The sequence below is a fragment of the Balaenoptera borealis genome (assembly GCF_965194805.1).
Source record: "Balaenoptera borealis genome assembly, chromosome: X".
Lineage (NCBI taxonomy): Eukaryota > Metazoa > Chordata > Mammalia > Artiodactyla > Balaenopteridae > Balaenoptera > Balaenoptera borealis.
Window position 1 is genome coordinate 12,021,051 of NC_138881.1, and position 25,758 is coordinate 12,046,808.

The window sequence follows — 25,758 nt, forward strand, 5'->3', positions numbered from 1 at the left end:
TAAGAAAAAATAGAAGGAAATGAGCAGTTTCAAGAGCAGCGCCCACTGTTTTACCTCAAAGTTTTTTCTTTCTTTTTTTTCACGAAGGCAATTCTTGTAGTCACCTTTGGAGCTGGTCTCAGGGATGAGGTTACTTGAGCAGGTGGGCTATACCGAGAGAAATGGAACAAGGGCCTGGGGCAGGGGGGCATGTAACTTTCACTGCTCTGCCCAGAATCTGCAAAGTGGGATGGAAAATGCTTAAGCACTTTCTTAAGGAAAGCCTAGAAGATAATCCTTGATGAAGGGAAGTGAGGTTATTCTACTGCTCACACCATAAGTAACCTGGTTTCCCCACAAGTTTTCACGGTGTCTCTGTCTCTCCCTCTCTCTCAGGTCTCCTACGTAAAAGCGATTGACATCTGGATGGCAGTGTGCCTTCTGTTTGTGTTTGCAGCCTTACTGGAATATGCAGCAGTGAACTTTGTCTCCAGGCAGCACAAGGAGTTTCTGCGGCTCCGGAGAAGGCAGAAGAGGCAGAATAAGGTACAGTTGACCCTGAGTGCAGACAAAGTCAGGTAGAGCTTGAGGTGGTTATCCAGGCAATGTAATTTAGAAAATAGAACAATACATAGTGAGCAAGAAGCTGAAGTTAATTTTTGTCCTGATTCATCCTACTATACTGAATTACTGCTCAGGTTAGTCCTTTAAAATTGGGACAGAATTGTCACATTTAGCAAATAAAATTCATCGAGAGATGAATGGCTAAAACAGATGTGGTGTACACACACACACACACACACACACACAATGGAATATTACTCAGCCATAAAAAAGAATGGAATAATGCCATTTGGAACAACATGGATGGACCTAGAGATTATCATACTAAGTGAAATAAGTCAGACAGAGAAAGACCAATATCATATGATATCACTTATATGTGGAATCTAAAAAAAATGATTCAAATGAACTTATTTACAAAACAGAAGTAGACTCACACACATAGAAAACAAACTTATGGTTACCAAAGGGGAAAGGGGGAAGAGGGATAAGTCAGGAGTTTGGGATTAACACATACACACTACTATATATAAAATAGATAACCAACAAGGACCTACTGTATAGCACAGGGAACTATACTCAATATCTTGTAATAACCTATAAGGGAAAAGAATGCGAAAAAGAATACACACACACACACACACATATACATATATATAACTGAATCGCTTGGCTATACACCTGAAACTAACACAACATTGTAAATTTACTAGACTTCAATTTAAAAAATATATAGGGCACACAGTTAAGCCTGAATTTCAGATAAATAATATTTAGTATAAGTACATCCGAGATGTTGCATGGAACAGACTTATATTAATAAATTATTTGTTGTTTATCTGAAATTCAAATGTAACTGGGAGCCCTGTGTTTTATCTAGCAACTGTAGTTGGAGATATATATTCCATTTGACAAAATTACTTTAAAATCCTGTTGCTTTGAACATTGATAATTTGTGTGCGTGTCTTTGCTCACAAAACTGCTTTGATTGACTTTTTTATGAATTGCTCGGCTTTATGTAAATAAGGTCCCTACTCATGTTGATTTCAACCTGATAAATCCAATTAGACTGATCTCATTGTCTCAACTTTAATTTTAATGCAGAAACCCAAAACTTACATTATCTAGAAGTTTGAGGTTGGAAATACATGGCTCGAAATCTCCAGTTCAGTGGTTCCCAAATTTGCCTGCACATTAGAATAGCCTGGAGATCTTTCAAAAATCCCAAACCTTGGCCATACCCCATACCCATTAATCCCAGTCTTGGAATGGGGCACAGGTGTATCTTCTGAAGGTCCCCAGGCAATGCCAGTGTGCAGACACATTTGGGAAGCAGTGCCCTGGTTTATAATTTAATTTCATATAGGACTCCAGAAGCCTTGCACTTGCTTTCAGTTTCAGATTCTGGGAGAGAAATATGCTCTTGGATACGGAGAACTCCAGTGCCTGTAACAATATCACTAGCGAACTGAAGTTAAAATTTTACATACAAGAGATGAGAGAGACTTTTCAGAATCTGTTCCCCCTAAAAAATGATAAATTAAACCCGCTGGGAGCCTAGAAGATAGCGTGGAAGGTAATGTGGGATCACGGGAGGAAACTTTTTTCAAAATGGAAAATAAAAGAACATGTTTGACAACAGGAATACTGTAGCAAAAAGGGAGAAATCAACACTGCAGTGAAAGGACACCACAATTTCAAGGAAAAAAAGAAAACACCTTGAGAAGATGAGAAAGGGTGAAATCCAGAGCCAAGGGTCAGGGTTGGCCTTACATGGAGACAGATATTTCAGCCATTTTAATAATGACTTAAATTAGTATCAGTTCATTGATGAGGATACCAAAGCACGGTTAAATAATTTGCCCATGCTCATGCGCCACGAAGTAGCACGGCAAGACCTGAGGTGTGATGCCGTGTCCAGAGCCCATGTGCTGCACCGCTGTACCGACAAAATGGGAGAATGACAATGGGTGCTGAGCCACTGGTAGTTTGATGATGGTACGATGTAGGAGCTCCTAATTGCTCCTATCATTTCCAAGGATTATGAGGCAGGTTATCGGCTGAAAATGGGATGGAAAGGAGGAATGGAGAAGGTTTAAGGAGGAAAGATATAGTATTAAATAGTAGTATGGGAGAATAAAAAAGCCATTGCTCCAAGGAGAGAGATGGGGTCAGAATGCTGAGGCAGAGGTAGTGGGAGAGCCCATCTGAGGTCTGTGGTTATAAATTTAAAGTTTACAATTAAATTTAAAACTTCAATTAAAACAATCAGCAGGTGCCCCTTTGCAGTCAAGGCTCTTACTATCATTGACAATTGAATTTTGAAAAAAAAAAAAAAAAAAAGGAGGGGGAGGCATTTCCAATTATTTGTCCCTTAGGAAATGGCATCTTTCCAAGGTAGCACTTTCCAATTTTTCTGAGTCTGAATTATGTTTAGAAAAAATGGTAACAAGAGCTCGCACTGATTGAGGGGTTACTATAAACCGTACTTTCCATACAAGAATTCATTTAGTGCCCACCACTGTGAGTACTGTGATCATACAGCCCAGTTTACTGCAGAAAGTCCTGTTTCTGCCTATTTTCCTGATGCCCTGTGTAATTTAGCATTTGTCTTGGATTATTCGTTTTAAACCAAAACACTTATTAATAGTTGCATTAAAATAAACTCAGATGGGTTTGGTGGACCTCCACTCTATACATCTGCTTTCTGTCATGGTGTGATCTTCTGGGTTGGGGGTACACAGGTGCGGTACACAAGTTCTCACTTTAACATGTGCTGAAATCTAAAAAATAACCATCACCATCCCTGGCCTCTGTTCTTGACCCTTTCCAGAAGCAATGTCATAACTAACACTCTTTCCAGGATAGCTAGAAGGGAGCTTGCTGATAAAATGAAGTGCACTCAGACACAAGAGGCTAGGGATAAATCTTTCTTTCTTTTGGTCTGTCAGTGATGAGATACTGCTGTCCTGATGGCCATCTGGGGAACCAGCCTTGGTCCATGACATGGCATACAAAACCCAGCAAGCCACTAGGCCACCCTTTGGTGGGGTCAGTGGAAAACATGGGAAAATCGTAAGTTCAGTGAACATGAGACCAACAAAATAGAGGCTGAGCAGTCTTGCTGTGGACATCTAAATGCTCATGATTGAATGGCTTTGTCATTTCTTGATGATTTAAATCTGTAATTGTCTTACTGTTTGATAATTACTGTAAAATAAAAAAGCATCAACATTATAGAGCTGGATTATCCGAGCCACTTTCCACTATCAAAACTGTCCTTGTTGGGATCAATGAAGTGGTCATCCTGCCAATAATGAAGGCAGTGTTCTTATCTCCACTGTACAGACGAGGAGAGGAAAGCCCTGAGAGGTTAAGTAAAACGCCCAAAGCCACACACGCAGGCAGCCTGGCCCCAGCGTCCCAGACCTCAGCTGCTGCTCTGCGGAGTTCACGTTTTACATCTTACATTCTGATCCAGTATCTCTCTCCCACTCACACACTTGAAACAAACACCTCTAATGCACCCTAATATTTTCTATTCTGTTTTTTTAAGACTGGTCCATCAGGGGTGAGATTAGAGTGAGGCAAGTGACATTAGTCACACAAGTACAGGGTCAGATCTTGTTTTTATTTAAATTTGGTAGTTTTTCCCCATGGATTTTTGCATTAATAAGGAATTTTTCAAATATTGCATTAAAATATTGATCTGAAGTACTGGGGTTTTGGCAGCCCCTTACATTTTGCACCTGAGACCTTACCTTGCCCTAGTTCCAGCCCAGCTGGTCTTGAACCATTAAATTTTCACAGACCCTAATAGGTTGTGGCCTGAGTTTAAAAACAAAAACAAGCCACCATGTTAAAATGTTCAATATTCCCAATAAAAAAGTCATCTCTTTAATTTCCCATTGGGAAACTGACCTCCCCGACACAATCCAGCCTGATTCTTTAGACGGTGTAAGAAAATCCCAGAGCAGATTACTTCCCAAAGTGACAGTGGCATGATGATTTATTCAAGGAAGATGTTTACTGAGAGAGCCCGGAGATGACATTTACTTACATGGGAAGAGGGCCTGGTGTTTATTGAACCATCAAGTTATGAAACAGGGTCACTTTCAAGGAGGGGACCAGGCAATACGCAACTAGGTGTATCTGCTCTACCTTTTCTACATCTCAAAAAGCAGCCAATTTTATCAAAGCAGAGTTTCTCAGCAACAATCAAGCTGAGATCTTCACTGACAGAACCTGCAAATCCCTATGGTTGGGCCAACCCCAGCCTGTAAGAAGTTGATGCGCCCCAGGTCTAAGTAGTAAAATCCTATTTTTATGTTATGCCCTCAGCTCCAGTAACTTTTCACACCATGTGATGGTTTAACAACTTCCCCATAAGAACTTTAAAGCCTCACCCGCGCTTCCCTCGCCCCGTCTTTTCATATCTGGCCACACCACTCCTGACTTTGGCATTGTGCCTGATTTCAGGTTTCCAGTTCCGCATAGAGCTCTGACTTCTTTATTTTCAGTGACTAAACAGAGATTGTAGCTGCTTGAGAACATGGCTATGGCTTCCAGGCCGCCTGAGGATGAGCCGCCTCTTAAAGGGAATGTTGAGAACACACTGTTCAGACTTCAACCTCCCCAGAAGAAAAGATGGGGCCTCAACCTAATTAGACAACAGGGTGAGAATGTGAGGCCCTGACCAAAATGTCTCACGTGACAGTACCTTGGGAAAGTACTCATTTTTTCTGCCATTTTCCCTTTCCCTCCCTTCATTTACCTGTCCTTTAATTCTCAGATAGATTGCCAATTTCCCAAAAGATAACTTCCTAGTAATCTGAAATATATATACATATAACTGAATCACTTTGCTGTACATCTGAAACTAACACAACATTGTAAATCAACTATACTTCAATTTAAAAATAATAATTTCCTGATCCTACAGGGTGGAAATGATACCACTCTTTCAAGCACGCATAGTATGTAGTTTGTTCCTTTTCATAAGGTGTCACTTTCTACCCATTTGTTGTACGTTTTACAGAAGAATATAAAATTGAAATGTATGGGGGGGTATTATTTAGGACACTTTACCTAGAAATATCTGAATCCTGCTCTTAACCAATCATCTTCCCATTGACCTACTGGAGGGGAATAAACCTACAAGAACAGTAGCTATTTTATCGTTATCCAGGCTTTAGCCTCAAATCCCAGTGCAATGCCCCAGGAGGGGAACAACTTAGAAGCCCTGTCCCTCCACTCGGGAGGTCCAGAGCCCTGCACTATTTCCTCCTCAATGTTCCAAGGCCCTTAGATCTTCCCATTCCAATGGGGCATAAGCCCCACTGGTGAAGGCCAGAAGACAAGGACCCAGAGCAAATGGTCACCTGGGAGTGGCTTTTTCACACCCATGGGGTCCTGGAAAGTCCCCAGTCAGACCAACACTCCTTCTCCTTAAGGATCAAAGTCTCCTTCCTCTCTTGCTGGAGACATCCCTTCAAACACTTAAGGATGGTGAGTGGGCAGGTCTTCTCAAAGTTTCTGAGCTAAACTGACCTAGTCCTTCCTATGATACAGCTTACAGCCCCTCAGCACACTGGTCACCCTTTCTCTAGTTCTCTAGCGACATCCTTAAGTATGAGTCACAGAATGTGACAGTCCAGGCATGATCAGTATGTAATACAGAAAAGCAGTAATATCCCCTCTCTTTATCTGCACTTTTTAATAGAGCATTAAATTACAGTAGTGCTTTTCAGTAGTCATATTCCACGATTGGCTCATTTTGACGTCGCTAATGCTTGTTCATTTCCCAAGTCTTTTTTTTCCTATTAATACAAATAGCTGTCAAGTTATCTGTTCTTGATTATGTGCTTGATTTTTTTCAAACCTAAAGAAAGGACTTTATATTTATTGCTATAAATGTTCACCTCGTTGGATTTGGCCTGTTTTTTAGAATGTATTAATCTTCTTGATAGTGATTTACTCATCTGGAAAATTAGCTACTACTTCTAGCTTTTTAACACTGACAAATAGGTGTCAATGCCCTTCAAGCAAAGGCCACCAGGAACAAGCTGGTAGTTAAGTTGGGTTTACTACTCTTTGCAGTGAGGGGGGAACATAGAGAGGGCTCTAAACTGGGTGATTTGGGAGGAAAGCCTATGGAAGCAGAGGTTTGCTCTAGACTGGATGCTGTCAGAAAGCAGGGGAAATTCAGTGATTAGGTATCTCAATAAATCTTATTTATAGGAGGGCAGACTAGAGTGAAAATAAAACTATATTTGGTAAAGAAGCAGCAGTCACTCATTTTAACCGAAAGAAAGATGTTTAGTATTTTCTGGGTGTCATAGTGACCTTGTTTTCATCTGTGCTTAGATAACCTTATGAAGTGGCCTTGTTTTGTCTCACTCTATCATGGTCTCAGAGTAACCCTGAGCTTGGTATTCTGTGAGATTACTACAACTGGCAACATTCAAATGGAGGCTCTGTAATTTACCAGGTCTGTGACCCTGGCAGGTTACTTAAAAAAAAAAAACTCCCTGTGCCTCAGTTTTCTCATCTGTAAATAGAGTTAATATGTATTCACCTCATAGGACTGTGGTGAGAATAAAATGACTTCCCATGGGTAAAGCTCCTAAAACAGGCCCTGGTATGTGCTAAGTTCTACGTTTAGTGATTGCTTGTTTTAGTATCCACTTTCTGCACCACAAAGGTATGTGGGAGACACAGGGTCATAAAGGTTTTGCTCAATGTATGGGGGAACATAGTCTACAGATTAAAATCAACTATCTTAGAATACAGCAATAGGCTGCCGACCTGCTCCCTCCCCCATTTTTACTCCTCTCGTCTTTCTTCCACAAAGGGAAATTAGACTGCACAGCAAGATGTCAGCCAGGTACAGCTATTTTTATAATCATAGGGTTGAAATAATGAATTCGTGCTCTTACTCTACAGTGTCCAAACAAGAGAAGTAGAAAGATTAAGGGTAAGCTGAATTCTTCCATTTTACCTCCCACTGCTAAGATGTAGTTTAGCCACAGCCAGTTAGTATAAGGGCACTTTTCTCAAAGTTACAGAGGCCATTAAGACCCTGCCAACCCAATTAGAATGTAAACGGACTTTGAAAGAAGGCTGCTGAAATGCAGATGTCACTACCACTAAGCCTGACCGACCAAACAAATGTAAGCAAACGGGGGACCCACTGAACTATATTTAGAGTAAGGTCAACCTTTGAGAATCTTGCTTTTTAAGGTCTCTCACCTTTTTCTTCCTCTGCAAAGGATTAGAGCAGTGGTTCTCAACCTGGGCTATTCTGCCCTCCCCCCTCAAGGCACATTTGACAATGTCTGGAGATATGTTTGGTTGTTACAGCCAAGGGAGGGGCGCTACTGGCACCTAGTGGGTGGAGGCCAGGGATGCTGTTAAATATCCTACAGTGCCCAGGACAGTGCCCACGACAAAGGATTATCCAGCCCTAAACGTTGACAGCTCCACGGTGGAGAAAACCTTGGTTTAGAACATTGGTAGGTTACACTTCTCAGTATGAAACATTCTAAATTATTTTCTGTTTCTTGTATGTAAATCGTGTCACCCTTGCAAACACCCGCCCACCAAGGCAGGAGAGCACTTCCGGTTCTGCTAACATCAGTCAGAGTCAATTCCTGCTTGATTCATATACACGTGGGGCCCATTGGGTGATGGCCAGTTGTCTTTCCCTTACATTAGAAAAAGGCAAATTCTATTCAGCAGCCTACCTTCAAAAAACTGATTTATTCAAATGCACACTCAACTGAGTAGGAAGGAAAACTCCATCTGATTGGCTTCATTCATTAAGACACAATTCATGTGGATGCCTCCCACCCCCAAAAAAGATCTATGATGCTATGCATAGCTTCATGCATGAAGTAAGGCAGGGTCACATCTGGAAAATACTGGGTTCAGACTCTGAATTAACATCCTGATTCTGAGAGATGAAGATGCTTGTATGTGGGTAGGAAAAAAAATTAAGCTCTTTATCACACCTATTTAGGGAATGCTCATTGGTGTGAAGAGTCATAATGTAAACTTATTTTTAGGATTAACACCTAAACATGTGTGGTTCAATAGGCGCACACATCCACGTTTGGTGTTAAAGAGAAAGGGAAGGCAGTAGGACAGCATTAAACAAGCAACAAACAGTCTTATTCATTCTAGAGAAAACCCAGTGGGGAACTCTTAAAGTGGGTTTGTTACTCACACTGGGAGAATGCCTAGGACTCCTCACTCCGTAGACCAGCACAGGAATTGACAATAACCAACGACAAGTGCCCTTGTCCAGTTGCAGAGACTGCAATGAACAATCACAGGTGGTGCTGGTGTATGGACTGCATCTTGACCGCCCTGCTCTAGATCAGTACTTCTCCAACGTTGGTGCACATGAGCATCACCTGACGCCTAGGTAACACACAGATCCCTGGGCTCCAGCGCAAGAGATGCTGACTCAGTAGCTCAGAGCCTGGGACTTTGCCAACATTTGCGGGCCAGCTGACGCTGATGCTGCAAGTCCAGAGACCCGCACTTTGAGTAGCGAGGCTCCAGAGAACTCGGAAAACGGCTTTCGGTAATTAAATGCCGTCATTACCTCACACCTTTGCTAAGGTGTCCACAGTCATGTCAAGGACATTAACCCCAGAGATTCCAAGTTGGGAAACTAGCCATTGAAAGATTAACAAACAGAAAATACTTTATAAAGGTATTTTTAGATTGAAGATCCCTACGGGTCTCCTTTTTCCTTGTCCTTGGAAGGAAGCTTTTTTTTTTTCCTTTCAAGAAGAATACAGTGCAACAGTGTATGTTCTCTTTTGTCATTTAGCATTTTTTCCATATTCTGCCACATGTTTGCACAAAATGCTTAAAGAGGATTTCATACATCATTAATTAAGGTAACAACTGCTTCCTTAGCAAGCAGGATGTTGAAGAGGTTGTAAATGCTTCTCCTGGGAGGCAGGAGGCATGTTTGGTTTTTGTCTTAAAGGTTGAGGGGTTTAGATGAGGCTTTCACAGACCTGTGTGGATTAGGAGTTTGGACTTAACTGTGAAAGCCAGCAAGAAAAAAGAAATGTCACTGTACCTTGTAATTCCCCTATACCACCAAGGTACAGAGCTGATACTTGTCAGGGGTATAGAGGCCTGAAATATTTTTCAGTTGTTCCTTCCTCCCAGCTTCTTCCATTTTGTTAGGTATTGTGACAGACTTTTCTTTCAGGGCATCCAGTATGGAATTCCCTTTTGCAAGACGCAAAGTGACTTGCAGAAGCAGCCTTGCAAATTAAATGCCTATCTTTTTAGTGTCTCCCTCCAATTCCTTCTTCCATCTCAGGCTATTTCCCATTATCTCTATTTACTACCTTCCTTCCTACTAGGTCATATTTTTCTGACTCTGATTTTCTTCTCTTCAAAATTTTCACTTTCCCTTACCTTCAGACTATTTTATTGATTCATTCACTCATAGATTCAGTGTAGATGTATTGCACACTTTCCACAAGCCATCCACAAAGTCTGCCCTTGGGATGCTCACAGGCCAGGGAGAGACAGAAAATGCGTGGGCTTATTAGTCTATGTACATATGACATATTGTGATACAGACTCTACGGTAAACACTGTGGACGCCCCACCCATATCCGCACGGCACTCTCTGCCTCTAAATACAGTGGCGGCTTCCTGCTACAAGTTCTGCTCTGCCTTGGTGTGAGGAGAAGGAGGGTGTCTTAGGCCCCAGAAGCATGCTCAACTTTTGCAGGGCAAGCTGGCAACACTGAGGGCTTACTCCAGGAACAGCCCTCCATCAGTAACCGCTGGGGGCGGGGGTTAAATATCCCAACTTCCTTGTCCCTCTGAGGCATGTTCTACACTGGCTCCCGGGGATTCCAAGTGGCACTGAGCCCCAGCTGCCCACACTGTAACCTGCGTACCAATGCACCTTTGACATTGTTTCTTTCCCCACCTCACTTTCCCACTCCTCTACTGGTGCCTCCTGAGATCGCCTCCCGAGATGACCTCCCATATAAACTATTTGTACTCATATCTTTGTCTCAGGGCCTTCTAGAAAAAGCCAACGAAGACAGTACCAAGCCAACACGTGGGCTCCCTCAGGGTTGAGTAACAAGACAGGAAGCTGGAGAGGTGAACAGGTGCTAGGCAAGGAAAGGCTCCACACCATGCTAAGAGGGTTGAACTTCCTCCTCAGGGCAATGGGGAGACACTAAGTTTTTAAATAGGGAGGGGATGCCATGGTGAAATTTGCATTATGAAAAAGAAGTCCAGTTGGGCACTATGGAAAATGCTTCAAACAGAGCAGGACAGGAGGCAAGAGGAAGAGGAGCAGGTTCTTGTGGTAATCAATACCAGAGATAATGAGGGACTGAAAGGTTACAAGAAATTAAATAATTTCTAAAAAAATTAAGAAAGCAAAATCACCCACTCTTCTCACTTTTATTCAAGATAGTCCTAGCCACAGCAATTGGGCAAGAAAAAGAAATAAAAGGCATCTAAATTGGAAAGGAAGAAGTAAAACTGTCACTTTTTAGAAAACCCTAAAGATTCCACCAAAAACCTGTTAGAACTAGTAAACGAATTCAGTAAAGTCACAGAATACAAAAATCAATATACAAAAATCTGTGGCATTTCTATACACTAATAACAAACTATCAGAAATAAATTAAGAAAACTATCCCATTTATAGTTGCATTAAAAAGAATAAAATACCTAGAAATAAATTTAACGAAAGAGGTAAAAGACCTGGGCACTGAAAACTTTAAGACACTAATGAAAGAGGTCGAAGACACAAATGGAAAGATATTCCATGCTCATGGATTGGGAGAATAGTTAAAATGTCCATCCTACCCAAAGCAATCTACAGATTGCAATCCCAATCAAAATTCCAACGGCATATTTCACAGAACTAGAACAAATAATTCTAAAACTTATATGGAACCACAAAATATTCCAAATAGCCAAAACAATCTTGAGAAAGAAGAACAAAGCTGGAGGCATCACACGCTATGATTTGAAGCTAAACAACAAAGCTATAGTAATCAAAACAGTATGGTACTGGCACAAAAACAGATAAATGGAACACAAAGGGCACCCCAAAATAAACCCACACATATATGGACAATTAACTAACAAAGGAGCAAAGAACATCCAATGGAGGAAGGACACTCTCTTCAATAAATGGTGTTAGGGAAACTGGACGGCCACACACAAAAGAATGAAACTGGACCACTATCTTATACTATACACAAAAATTAACTCAAAATGGATTAAAGACTTCAATGTAACACCTGAATCCATAAAATTCCTGGAAGACATCATAGGCAGTTAGCACCTTGACATCAGTCTTACTGAGTTTTTTTTGGTGGATCCGAATCCAAAGGCAAGGGAAACAAAAGCAAAAACAAATGAGACTACATCAGATTTAAAAGCTTCTACCCAGCAAAGACAACTATCATCAAAATGAAAAGGCAACCTATGCAATGGGAGATAGGATATTTGCAAATAATATGTCTGATAAGGGGTTAATATCTAAAATACATTAAAAAATAACCTAATTAAAAAATAGGCAGAGACTCTCAATAGACATTTTCCCAAAGAAGATATACAGATGGCAAACAGGAACATGAAAAGATGTTCAACATCACTAATTATTAGGGAAATGCAAATCAAAATCACAGTGAGGTATCGCCTCACACCTGTTAGAATGGCTATTATTGAAAAGAAAAGAAACAGCAAATGTTGGAGAGGATGTAAAGAAAAAGGAACCCTTGTACACTGTTGGTGGGAATGTAAACTAGTGTAGCCACTATGGGAAACAGTATGGAGATTCCTCAAAAAATTAAGAATAGAACTACCATATGACCCAACTATTCCACTTTTGGGTCTTTGTCCAAAGAAAATGAAAACACTACTTCAAAAAGATATGTGCACCCCTATGTTCACTGCAGGTCACATGCCTGTGAAGAGTAAGGTTTTTGCCAGACAGAATGGATAAATAGACAAAAGTATGACTCATGTGATGGTCCAAGGAGGGGGGTAGAGAAATGGATATAATGTCAAGAACAAAAAGAGAACATTTTCTACGTAAATGAAAATGTGACCAATACAGTAGTTACCCCCCACCCCTTTTTTGCAATAAAACAGTTACCCCAGGTCTTTAACATCAGTGATCCTCTAATTATCAAACTTAGTTGAAGTTCTAGTTTTGCACACAGACCCTTTTAAGAGACTTTTGCTATACAATTTTTTTAAAGGGAATTCAACATTAAAATAAGAAAAGTTGTATCAACTAGTCTCCTTTAGGTGCTATTTGTGTTTTGTTTGCTAGGATAGACAGACTCCCAGACAAATGATTTCAACACAGAATGCTGTGTACCACATGAGAGGTTTAAGTGCAAGATTTGGTGATGACCAAGGAGAGAGCATCTCCTCCACTTAGTAGCACCAGGGAATTGACTGTTCACCTGGGTCTTGACACAGGAGTAAGAACTTGACAGATGAAAAAGGGGTGAGGAGGATGTTCCGGCTGAGGGAACAGTTATGCAAAGGCTCAGAGGCAAGAAACAACATGGTGCTTTCAGGTCATCATCAAGAGTTGGGTCTCAAATACCATATGATATCACTTATATGTGGAATCTAAAATATGACACAAACGAACTTATTTACGGAACAGAAACAGACTCACAGACGTAGAAAACAGACTGGTGGTTGCCAAGGGGGCGGCGGGGGGGAGGGATGGAGTGGGAATTTGGGATTAGCAGATACAAACTATTACATATAGGATGGATAAACAACCAGGTCCTATTATATAGCACAGGGAACTATATTCAATATCCTGTGATAAACCATAATGGAAAAGAAAATATATGTGTATAACTGAGTCACTCTGCTATACAGCAGAAATTAACACACCACTGTAAATCAACCATACTTCAATTAAAAAAAATACTTTCATAAGGATGAAAACAGATAATGAACTTAAAGCAAAAAAAAAAAAAAAAAGAGCTGGGTCTGGCCAAGTGTTGGGGACATGGAAGGATGAGGAAGAAAGACTACAGCTGCTCATGAAGTGGGAGCCACCAAAAGGTCTTAAAGATGCTATAATTAGAATGGAACTGTCGGAATGTCGCTCTGTACAGAAATGGCCAGGCTGGAATGAGGCAGTGTCAGGAAAATGCTGCTTCAGCATTTCTAATTAAACACTTTTAATTGTACACTTACTCTACACTTACCTAAAAGCCCCTCCCCAGAGGCACAGATTATTATGAATACACGTTTATCTTTTTGCAGTTTTGCTGCAACTACCTTTCCAAATCTGACATACATACTGTGACCTTAGCAAAGCTTGCCTTACACAAGTGTAAATACGAAAATGCCTTTGTGGTTTGAATTATTTGCAGTAACACATGCTTCTCTCTTTTTTTAAAAAAAATTTGTTCTGTTTATTTATTTATTTTTGGCTGCATTGGGTCTTCGTTGCTGCGCACGGGCTTTCTCTAGTTGTGGCGAGCGGGGGCTACCCTTCGTTGCAGTGCGCGGGCTTCTCATTGTGGTGGCTTCTCTTGTTGCGGAGCACGGGCTCTAGGCGCATGGGCTTCAGTAGTTGTGGCACGTGGGCTCAGTAGTTGTGGCGCACGGGCTTAGTTGCTCTGCGGCATGTGGGATCTTCCCGGACCAGGGCTTGAACCCATGTCCCTTGCATTGGCAGGCGGATTCTTAACCACTGTGCCACCAGGGAAGCCCCACACACATGCTTCTTATCGTTGCTATAATATCACCACAAACTTAGTGGTTTAAAACAAGACAAATTTATTATCTGTAAGTCTGGAGGTCAGAAGTGCAATACGGGCCTCCCTGGGTGAAAATCAGGTATCGGCAAAGTTGCATAGCTTCTGGAGGCTTGTGGGGTTGTCAGGATTCAGGGGCTGATCAGGGGAAACTGTGCTCACGAGCGGCAGTACCACACCACAAGCTGTAGGGATGGGCTTGGGCAGGACTGCATGGGGGGGTGGGGGGAAGTCCCTCACGGCAGGCACCGGGCCAGGGGCTGACAACGAGGAGCTACCGTCGAGAAGGGACGAGGGCAAGGGGACTCCCGGGGACGAGGAGATCCGAGAGGGGGCCTTATCTGTCTTGGTGGCGCCATTCAGCAGCATGCAGGCAGGGTCCCATTGGAGAGCTCCGAAGGGCAGCAGCAGCTTGGGGTCTTCTAACCACAGGCTCTACCTTATCACTGGCCAGCAGACGCCGGGCATAGTTATATGAGGTGTGCGAAGCACGCAGGCTCTAGGGGACTAGCAATCTGCTTGTTTGGGCCATTTAAAAAATTATTCAATGTGTAAAATTTGCATTTGGTGCCAGCAGGCTTTTGAGATAACAGGTCTCAGCCTACAATGGAGAAATAAACAACCTAGGGGGCCAGTACACGGTGGCCACCTTCATCTTGTTATGTAACAAAGTTCTAGGGGAGAATCTGATTTCTTGCCTTTTCCAACTTCTAAAGGCCACCCACATTCCCTGACTTACAGCCCTCTCTCTCCATCTTGAGAACCAGCAACGCTGCATCTCTCTGACCCTCCTTCCATAGGCACGTATCCCTCTGACCACAGCTGGGAAAGATTCTCCACTTGTAAGAGCCTTGTGATTAAATTGGGCTCACCTGGATAATCCAGGGCCCTCTCTTCATCTCTAGGGCCTTAACTTAATCACACGTGCAAACTCTCTTTGCCCTGGAAAGTAACATATTCACAGGTTCCAGGGGTAAGGACATGGACATGGTCGGTGGCCATTATTCTAACGACCACACATGGCAATGGTTTCCTGTGACTGTCTGAGAGCGTCCACAGACCACTCTAGCGCTCTCCATGCATCCTTGAGGCAGGCCAGAAGTGCCAGAGCGGCTCTCAACCAATGAGAGTTGGGGTGTTGGGGGCCAAATACTCAGCTTCCTCAGCCCTTGGTAGGTCCAAGTCTGAGGCTGTGAGAGGTTTGAGCCCCACTGGCCAACAGTGGTGATGGCTGATCATTCACACCCCCTCTACTGACTTTCCCCCTTGTCCTCTCCCACTTCCCGCCAATGCTACCTTCCAAATAAACTACTTGCACACAAATACCTTGTCTCAGGGTTGCTCTGGAGAGAACAAAAGCAACGCCTCCTGGGCAGGGGACTGACGACAATCAGGGTCCCATTTAATCCTGTCCTCTGCCTCCTCACCAAATACCAAACAGATCCTGGAGTACCTTTTGTGCCCAAAGTGTGAAAACAGAGGGCTAAGGATCTAGAAAGAGCAGTGAGTGGCAAAACAGTGGTTTCTTCAAATTACAGATAAACAACTGCATTCCATCTACTGCAACCTACAGTTGGAAATGCTAAAATATGTTTGTGCTACTGGTTTTTCCAAACAACTTGACAGGTTTCATAATACAATTCTATTTCTTTATGTCCCGGAAATCTAAGCCTGTGCCTTCAGCTCTGTTACTGTCTGAGAAAGGCTATGATGGCAGATATCTTAAATCTTCTCCTTTGACTGGATAGCTCTTAATTGCTGTAGAATTCTTCGCGATGATGCAAGCTGTAGTTATTCCAACAGAACTGTATTCTCATAAAAAGATCAAACTAAATGAGAGAAGTCTGGTGCCTCTCTGACATTAAATTAAAGAGATGTGGGTTTACTAATCACAATATTAATTTGTCTTCTCTCAATAGTATTCTTGTTTGTAATAAACTCACTTGAGGACAAAACGCTTAAGTGAAGCTGGAGTTATTTCCCACCTGACTGATGAATGGTCATCAAAAGCAAGTGCAACCATTTACAAAATAAATGATCCTGGCTTTGTGCTGAAGCGGTTATAAAGAAATGGGCCCTGTTTTCTTAGTTTTCACTCTAAGTTGCTGGACAACCCTAGAATTCATTTGATTAACAAATATTTTTTATAATGCTTGCTTTGTACAGAGTTATGTTTTAGATAAGGGGGAGTGAGGCTATGAAAACTGCTTGAAACTGGCTCCATGCAGCTTCAGAGATCAATAAGAAAACAAATTAAATGCAAAAATTTTCTAATATGGAATAGAGAGTGTTAAGAGCCATAATACAGTCAGAGCCGTGGCCACTCCTAGGAAGGGAAGATACTCCCAGCTGATGAGGAGGGGCTGTTCTCAAGGAGGAAGTGGCACTTGTAAACTTCATTTCGTCTTGGAATGTTAAATGTAAGGTATTCTAATATCATCGTGTTATTGTGAATAAATAAAATAGAATTAGATATTCTATTTCATAGGTAATGAAAATTCCACTCTTGAAGTTGACGTTCAATGCTCACCAGAAAATGGTCTCGTCCTATCTTGCTGACAGTATACCTCTCATTTGCATTAGATGAACCTGGAGAGCTTCCCACACGGAGACATTCAAGGTGAAAGCGAGAGTCAGTGACGTGGAAACGTCCTTTAATCTAAAGCAGTGGTTCTCAAGCAGAGGCTAGTTCTCCCCTGCCCCAGGGGACACTGGCAATGTCTGGAGGCATTCTTGGTTCTCACAACTTGGTGGGGGTGAGGGGGAGAGACTGTATGTGCCACTGACATTAAGTGGGTAGAGGCCAGGACGCTGCTAAACATCCTACAAAGCACAGGACACAGCACTCACGGCAAAGAATCATCTGGTCCAAATGTCAACAGTACCAAGGTTAAGAAACCCTGATCTCAGGGACAGAGACACACAGAGGGCTGAGGCTTTTGAGAGAAAAAAAAGTTTAGCTTCATAATTACAATATGCTTACAAAGATACTACTCAGGTGAGGAGTAATTAATTAGAACTGGTATAACCCAAAAGAAGACAGAGCCAGAAAAACCTTTTAATTAGGTATTTCCTCTTTAGTAAGTTAGCTCTTTATTCTATATAAGCTTCTATTTATACCAGATAGTAAAAAAAGAAGGGGATCCAAAATATGGTTCTTTGTCCTGGTAACAAGAGTACGAATTTTGTTGGGCATATAATTTAATTGCTTTTCAAGAAGGTGACACGAGTGTAAGCATGAGGAGGTTAAGTTATTGAATGTTCCCACTTCATTTCACTCTGTCTGCTGCTGGATTTATTCAAGAGCAACAAAAGTCACAGGAGAAATGAGTCCTCATATTTTCTAGAGAAAAGATAACGCACTAGAGCAAGGTTCTCAATCCTGGCTACACAGTATGGTCACCTGGGAGTTTCTGAAGACTTCCGCATGCCCAGACCACACCCCAGACCAATTAAGGCAGTCTTTGAGGGGGGGGAATCAAAACATCTTGATTTTTTTTTAAGCTTTACCAGGTGATTCCAATGTGCAGCCAAGTTTGAGAACTAATTTGCTAGATCCTCGCTTCTTAAAATGTCACCCGTTGACCAGCAGCACAGGCATCACCGGGAGCGGGTTAGAGATGCAGACTCTCAGGCCCCACCCCAGACCTACTGCATCAGAATCTGCATTATAACAGGATCCGCCAGGGGATTCACAAGCACGTTGAAGCTTGAGAAATGCTGCTCTAGAACATCTTGCCAAACAGTCCATTTTTTTAATGTACACATATTGCAATATGCACAGTCTAAAATAAGGCACGCTATTAAGGCATAGGAAAATGCCCCAAAGCGCTAAATAAAATTAATTTTCATGTGATGAGAAATGCTAAGTTCATCGCTATGACTGCTCTCTTTTTCAGTAATTTTATCTATTTTTAATTATGAAAGATTTCAGTCATACAGAATAATTTAATCCTGTGTTGCTTATTGTTATCAGTTGGTTTTGTTTTTCCTAAGAAGAGTAGCACTAGCTATTCAGTGGCCTAGGATTATCACCTGGTATTGAGAGCCAAACGGGAGCCCTACGCAACACCTTTTCCCACAACTGAGAAGGTGCCCTCTCTAAGCTCTGTGTTCACACGAGCGAGGAGGAGACGATGTGAAATGCCATCCAAAAGAATCCATGCCAGGGTGAGGAGTTTCACTGTGGTTAACAGGATTGAACTGTGCACGTCTGTATGATAGTAAAACAGTTGTTCTAAATAGTCATACGACTTCTGGAAAGAACAAAATGCTTCGAATTAAGATAGTTTGGCTGTGATATCTCCATAGGGAGTTTCTGAGGTTTGCTAAATGTCGTACAGACAGCCAGTTCCTGGCTGCCAGACCGTAGATGCCTTAATTCATCATAGTATCAACAAACGGTCTTTCACACTTCCAGTCTTTGAGGACAGATTGATGAAAAAAGAACTTATAAAAATCCCTGTCATAAAGCCAGCTTTTTTCATACCAGCCAAATATCCCCTCAACATGTTTCATTATAGCACACTTTTCTAGAATAATTCTGCCATAAGAATTCCTGTCCTCTTTAAAAATATACACCTCTTCTCTTAAAATCATAAAAATAAAGAGATAGGAGACAATCATGGCATAGTGAAATGAGCTTTGGCCAGGCGTCCAGCTGGCTGAATTCAAATCCTGGCTGGTACTATATCTGCTGAGTGATGTGGAGCCGTGGTCTTATACTCTGGGTCTTAGTTTCTTCATCTGTAAAAAGGGTCTAATAAACCCTTTGTCACGGGATTACTATTAGGAGGAAGCAAGATTATGCATGTGAACCACGGTGACTTGCACACAGCCAACACTCATCAAATATTTCCTTTCTCTTCCCTTCCTCTGTTTTTTAAAAAAACCTGCAGGAAAATGTCATCAGAAATCTAAACAGCAAAGGCTGTTATTCATCTTTCAATCTGAAGAGGCTGTCACATTGTCTGGTACATACTAGGTACTTGAGAAATGTTGAATGAATTGCGGGTTTCTACTCAGGGCTCATAGCTCAGTGGCCTGAAGGTGGGAAACCAGCCAGCACTAAGTCATCAGAAGTCATGCCATTTCTTATACGGGGCACTTAAACATACAGAGCTATGTCTTCCTAAGGATCCAGCCCACTGGCCTCTGACTTCTAGCCCAACACACAACAAATCTGTGGGGAAAGGAATGGACAGCTACCTGGAATAGTATAATTGAGCTCTTGACGTAAACGTATCTCCTCATGCTCATGTACAATGTCCTCTGACTCTTGAAAACGATCTTATGTATTATTCTGACTAATTTCATCGCCCACTGTTTAGTGCACAAGAGACTCACAACTATAGTATTCAACTCCAACCTAATAAAGGCAACCATTTAGGAGAGAATAGGAAAAGGCATAGCTACTGCTACACAGAGGTGAGCTAAGGACGGAAGGTTGACTTGCCATTCAGCAGGCAGACAAGTCAAAGAGAATCGCTAGACGCGAAGAATAGGACATGGAAAGGCCTAGAGATGTGGAAAAGTTTGGGCCACTGAGGGAACAGAGTTTCTAAAGCATAGGTTATGTCATGAGAGATGATGGAAAATGAAACTCGAACAGTCTGTTACGGCCTGATTATAAAGGGGCTGGCAATCTGTGCCAGCAGGATCTGCATGTTTATTCTGGAGGCAAATGATCAGTTCAAGGATAACCAGAAAAGTGAATTCGGAATCCTTGATCTCTGGAGCTTATTTCTTGTAACAGAAAGTTGCTTCTCCTGTGAAGCTCTAGAGGACTTGGAAGCATTTACTGCTACCTTATAGCTAAAATCAAACAAAAGCTGTATACATGTAGAGTCTAGGGCTCAGTAGGAAGTGGCAGGGCCTAGTGCCATGCCCGGTCACAGTGGCCGTCTCCCAGACTCCCTGTGAAATCCCAGAGCCTTCTCAAGCATGACAGATGACAGCGGCCACGCGTTTAAACAGAACGTGTGACTCTTGGTCAGGACTCTCCTGTGGATCTGGAAGCCTCTCTTTTAGATTTCCCTATGACAAGCCCATGCCCATCATACAGCAGATGCTCAGTAAAGATGTGATGAATGGATACTGACAGCAAAGAAACCAACCAAGGCCATTAAACATGGTACTTTTCAAACTGTGGGCTGTGAGCAACTTGTGGGTCATCAAGTTGGTTCAGTGGCTCACCACCAGCTTCTTTGCAAAATAAAAATTAGAAAAAAAAATTAGAAAATATCAGAGTGAATCCTGCTTTGAAAAAGTAAATACCACTTTGTGAACCTTTTGTTTCTGTTAGATATATTCATGTGTGTGGGAGTGTGTGTGTGTCCTGGTGGGGAATGGAAAATATGTTTCCTACCTTGGGTCACGGCAAAGAAGTGACTTCAGGGTACAGCGGGTTAGGTAAACAAGTTCACCTGAGCTTTTCTGGCTTAAACCTTCTCAAATACTCTTAAGAGTCAGTCACAGGTCCAGTAGCAGGGGTCCTTATTTGGTTGCTATGACGACAGGGACAGGAGGCCGACCTTGCACTGCTATGCCTCACCACAATGCACTGAGCCCCTCGCCCTTGACTTACCAGCCCCACCCACTCCCCACCTGAGCACTGTGGTGCCCATAACCCTGTGGGCTCACCAGGAAGTAACCTGTGTCTGCAGCGTGGAAGCTGCGTTGTCCTCAGCTGGGTGTGACACCTGCCTTATAAGGAGGCACTCACTGGGGGGAAAGAGACACCTACCCAGGACTTAAATCTGTTTTCCATGAAAATGTATCTTCTTATCACCACTTAAGTTTTCTTCTTTGCCTCTGATTATAACTATTGCGTTGGCATCTTTGAAAAGGAAAAGGAGGCAGAGTCCCCATTACATGCCATGTCCTATGCTACATACCTTCACACACACTCTCTTAATTAGAGACTCGACTGGTTGACAATTAGATCAATGGATCCCGGTATTATTTTCGAATTGTGCCCAATCTCTGTCTTCTGGGTTTACTGCAATCAATCTTCCCTCTGGGCCTACAGACGACTTTCTGTCTGAAATCTTAAATCTGGTAACCATAGTAACGAAGCAGAGAGGAGGGGAGATCTTGGAAATGCAGTACAGACACAAAAGAAAAAAGAAAAAAAAAGAAAAAGGAAAAGAAACAAACAAAAAAACCCTTCCATTCTTTCCCATTTTCCTTTTCCTAATTTTTTTTTTTTTTTTGCAAGAGTTGCCTATAAGAAGCTATAGTTGAAGTACTAGTGAACAAGTGGTTGCAGGGAAGGTAGAAGAGAGCTGGGGCACAAATGATCTGCAGAACTAAATAACAATCCAGAAGAATGGAGCACAGGTTGTGTTTCTGGTTCACTTTGCTGCTCTGAATGTCCTTGGGAGAAGCAACAGGAAAAGTGCCTCCTGATGGTTTACAGTGTTCGTCTGCTGCTAATTTTAAAACAGAACCTACAGTCCATCCACACTCAACAGAGAAGACCTAGCTTATCAGGATCATTCAAATTCCAAAAGAAATATGATCAGCCAGAGAAAGCAGGTTTATAGTTTTTCACCTGGAGAAAACGTGTTTGTTCTGCAACTGCAGAAAGCAATGAAGCAATGGCCGGGGGACGTCTCTTTCCTCAGGATACGCCTCACTGCCCCTCTGTCAACCCTCCTAAGCCTTCTCCAAGTCACACCTGGGTGATTTCATCATGATGTTAACCTATCTCTTCAAAGTTGGGAGGAAGAGATCAAGGGCAAGACCAAATATAGATCCAGTCCTGTGGACTGAGTTCTTAGTTCTTGAGTTTATTGAGTTCCCTGCAGAAATGAACAGCTCGCCAACCTTTGACAGCCAACAGCGTCTACTCCTCTCCCTCTGAGCTCCTTTCAGCAGAAACTGAGCAGTGGGAAGGAAGAGGAGAAAGAAAGTAGTGGCTATTTGGAAGGGTGCTATTATGGCGTGGAGCCTCTAGGCTGTCAAAAGTGGCTATCATAAAGACAGGCCTCCACAAACATGTTGTGTAGACCTCTAAAAATACATCCATTCTGTGCCTAGTTTACATAATATGAGGTTGCACATTACTATTTGTGGTTTTTCAAATTATTCTATATTCTATATTTTATATATTCTACATTAGAATCTTCTTCAACATTATAACAGCAGCAAGGGACTTGCTGCCTAAATGAAACCCTTAGAAATGAGGACATAAAATAGTATGTGAGTCAAAAATAATCAAAAGAGAAAATACACCTGAACCAAACTGTTGCTGTGGGTTGATTACATTAGAGCAGGATTTCTCAAAATGGGATCAAAGTGATCAGAAACTTCCAGGAGGTCAAGGAGGGTCATAGCAGGGCACAGCTTACTAAATACATCTTTCCTGCACTTGGGTCAGCACCTTCAATTTGGTTTTCCCTCCTGGACTTCTTACCTTAGCAACTTTCATACGCAACCAGAGACACCCACAATTAGAAGGTACATAAATGGTTATCTTGGCCCCTAACCCACATGTTACATCAATACCAAACATCTCCAAGAAATGATCAAACACTCGAATATCTCTAGCAACAAGGAATTCATTACCTTCCAAGATGTTGTGCTCCATGTTCAGGCATAGAGTTGTTTAAAGTTCTTTTGCATGTTGAGTTGAATTCTGTCTCCCTGTAACGTCAACCAATTGTTTTTGATCAGCAACCTTGGAATCATTAGTACAGATGGTCTTCCCTCTTCTGAAAACACCTGTTATATGAGCCGCGTTCATCTGTTTTCAAGGCCAGCCTCTCTTGTTCCTTCTATGGTTCCTCGTGTGGTGGGCTTTCAGGAACACTCAGCACCCTGGCAGGGTTCCCTTGCCCCCTACCCTGCACTCAGGCTGTCCTGTTTGTATCTCCTACCCCTTTTCCTATCCGATGACTCAAGTACAACAGTCCATAAACTGGGATATCAGTGACATTCTCTCTTTCAAGAATTTGAATGAAGAGTGCTCTAATTAGTAAGCTCTATTGGCAGTAAGGACCCGAGTTGAAACGGTTCCCATAGGGTTGAGGTTGGGGTGGACCAGTTGAAATATGCATAAGTAAAGGAAGCTGAAAGGAGAAAAGCAGAAATGGGGGAGAATCACAGCCCTGAGAGATGGTGAATAATCTCATTTGCTGACTTGCTTATTGGAGTTCCTGGACGGGGAGCCCTGCTTACACCACCATCAATATCATCATCGTTGCTAACATTTACTGAGTACATACTGTATACTGGCGCTGATACAAGCCCTCAGTGTGCATTAGCTCACTGAATCCTTTCAAAAACCCTAAAAGGAAGATGCCATTTTTCTCTTTTTTTTACTGCAGAGGAGACTGAGGCACGTAGAGATCTGAGTGACTTATCCAGCTCCCACACTGGTTAGTGACAGAGACAAGACTGGAAACCAGGAGTTCTGGATCTAGAACCCAGCCTTCTTACCTTTACAGGGCACTGCTTCTCTACCCTTGGTGACTCAAGAGATTTTCTTACAATATTTTTATAGTAATTTCCTAAAGAAATTCTCCCATTTAAGCTGTCATGAGCAGGTTTCTGTCCTTTGTAACAAATCCTCCCTGATTAAGATACAGGAAGATTAAAAGATACTAACACCTGGCCAAATGGCACAGACACGTGTCCTTGAGCTGCTCTGTAGTTGCACTAAAAAGCAGGCTCAGTGAACCAAACGAGGCTGCCTTTACATTCGCTTTTCTGTAACATATCTGTAATATTCATGTATTCTTCCAGAAGCAGTGCATTCCATGGTATTATTACAGAAAAAAGTGCCATCTAACTTTCCTTTAATGACTCTCGCCTGACATCACCTCTTCCATAGTATCCCGTGGCCTGTACATTCCTTTATCATAGCACATATCACATTATATTGGAGTCATTTGTCCGTATCAGGGTTTCCCAACCTCAGCATTATTGACATTTGAAGCTAGATAATTCATGCTTTGTTGTGAGGTGCCGTCCTGCGTATTGTAGGATGTTTAGCAGTGTCCTGGCCTCTACCGACTAGTTGCCAATAGCACCCTCTGCCCCATTGTGACAACCCAAAATGTCTCCAGACGTTGCCCCATGTCCTCTGGGGGGAAAAAAAATCACTCTTGGTTGAGAGCCACTGGTCCACATGTTCTAGGCACCCTCCACCAATCCCACACTGACTTCAAGGGCAGGGCTCTGTCTTTTGTGCCCTTACTTCTTTCTAATGCTTGGTACATTATGATGCTCAATAAATCTTAATTGAAGAAAACTACAGTAACTTGCATCAAGATGGCTGTTTTGTACTTGTAAGCCTGGATTACCTGTATATCTGTATCTGGATGGGTTTAGTCAGGAAAACAGAGACACTATACACACTACTAGGATAAGGGGTTTATTATAGAAATTACGGTTTATATAAATATGAGAGTAACTGGGGGAAGGAAGGTCTGGAAGGCTATAGTCAGAGGACAGAACTTTAAGCTGAAGCTCTGGGGGGAAAAGCAGGTATTGACAGGAAAATCTGAGAAGCTACCATATCTGGCCTCCAAAGTGGAATCATAAAATGGGAGCCCACAGAAAGGTCTGTAATGCCGCTGTGTCTAACAGGGCAGCCTCATCTGACTCCCAAAGACTCCCCAAAATAATGGCCTCTCCTTCCCTTCTACCTTCCAAAGTTCCCAAATTCCTCTCACCGGCAAACCCTTACCTGGAACTAATCAAGGAGGGAATTCTGGAAAATGTAGTTCTTCCCAGCCGTAGGCAGGCACTTCTACAGGAGTGGAAGTGCCAGGCAAACAACAGATAATCTCACACAGTAACCACTTTTTGACACCAAGTGTGTATGTTATACATAGAGATCAAAGCATGATAATGGCCTGAAGAATTTGGCAGTCACAGCCATCCACGTTAGAAAGCAAGTGAATGCTTGACATGACGCGCTGCTGCTGCCGCCGTTACGCCTTTTACTTCGGCAGTGGGCTCACCCTCTGACCACCTGCCCCCTCCAGTCTGTACTGTGTAGACAGTGTCAACATTCACTTTGTTTGTACCCTGAACAGATGGCAAACTACGCTAATAATCGAGCAGCTCATACTCCAGATGGAAGGTGTTCACCTTCACGCTTCTTAGAATTTCGTGCGTCTTCCGAGCGTTCTGGCCAGACCAGATTTGACAGGGACTACTAGGAAGGAATCTCCATATGCAAGGCACTGCTTGCCTCTGGGCATTGAAACATCACAACCGTGTAACTGATTTCTAAACTACTCTCTAAGACTGCAGCTGACATTAAGTGAAAACGTTTCTGCTTTATAGATTTTGAGCCAAAAGTCAAACAAGTATTTTTAGATAATTACTTCCAGTCTATTAAAAAATAGGGTGCTGGAGGTGAGGTGTGGTCCAAAAGAGAGTGAAGTAC

The 25,758-nt window shown here is 42.3% G+C and overlaps 1 protein-coding gene across 2 annotated transcripts in view; it reads left to right on the plus strand.

Annotated features, from left to right (window-relative positions):
- Positions 1-25,758, plus strand: part of GLRA2 (glycine receptor alpha 2) — a 196,109-nt gene that overhangs the window by 157,678 nt on the left and 12,673 nt on the right. For both annotated transcript variants that reach the window (XM_082375781.1, XM_082375780.1), the window contains exon 8: positions 376-525. In XM_082375781.1, the coding sequence (XP_082231907.1) occupies positions 376-525 (150 nt within the window). The remainder of the gene's footprint in view (positions 1-375; positions 526-25,758) is intronic.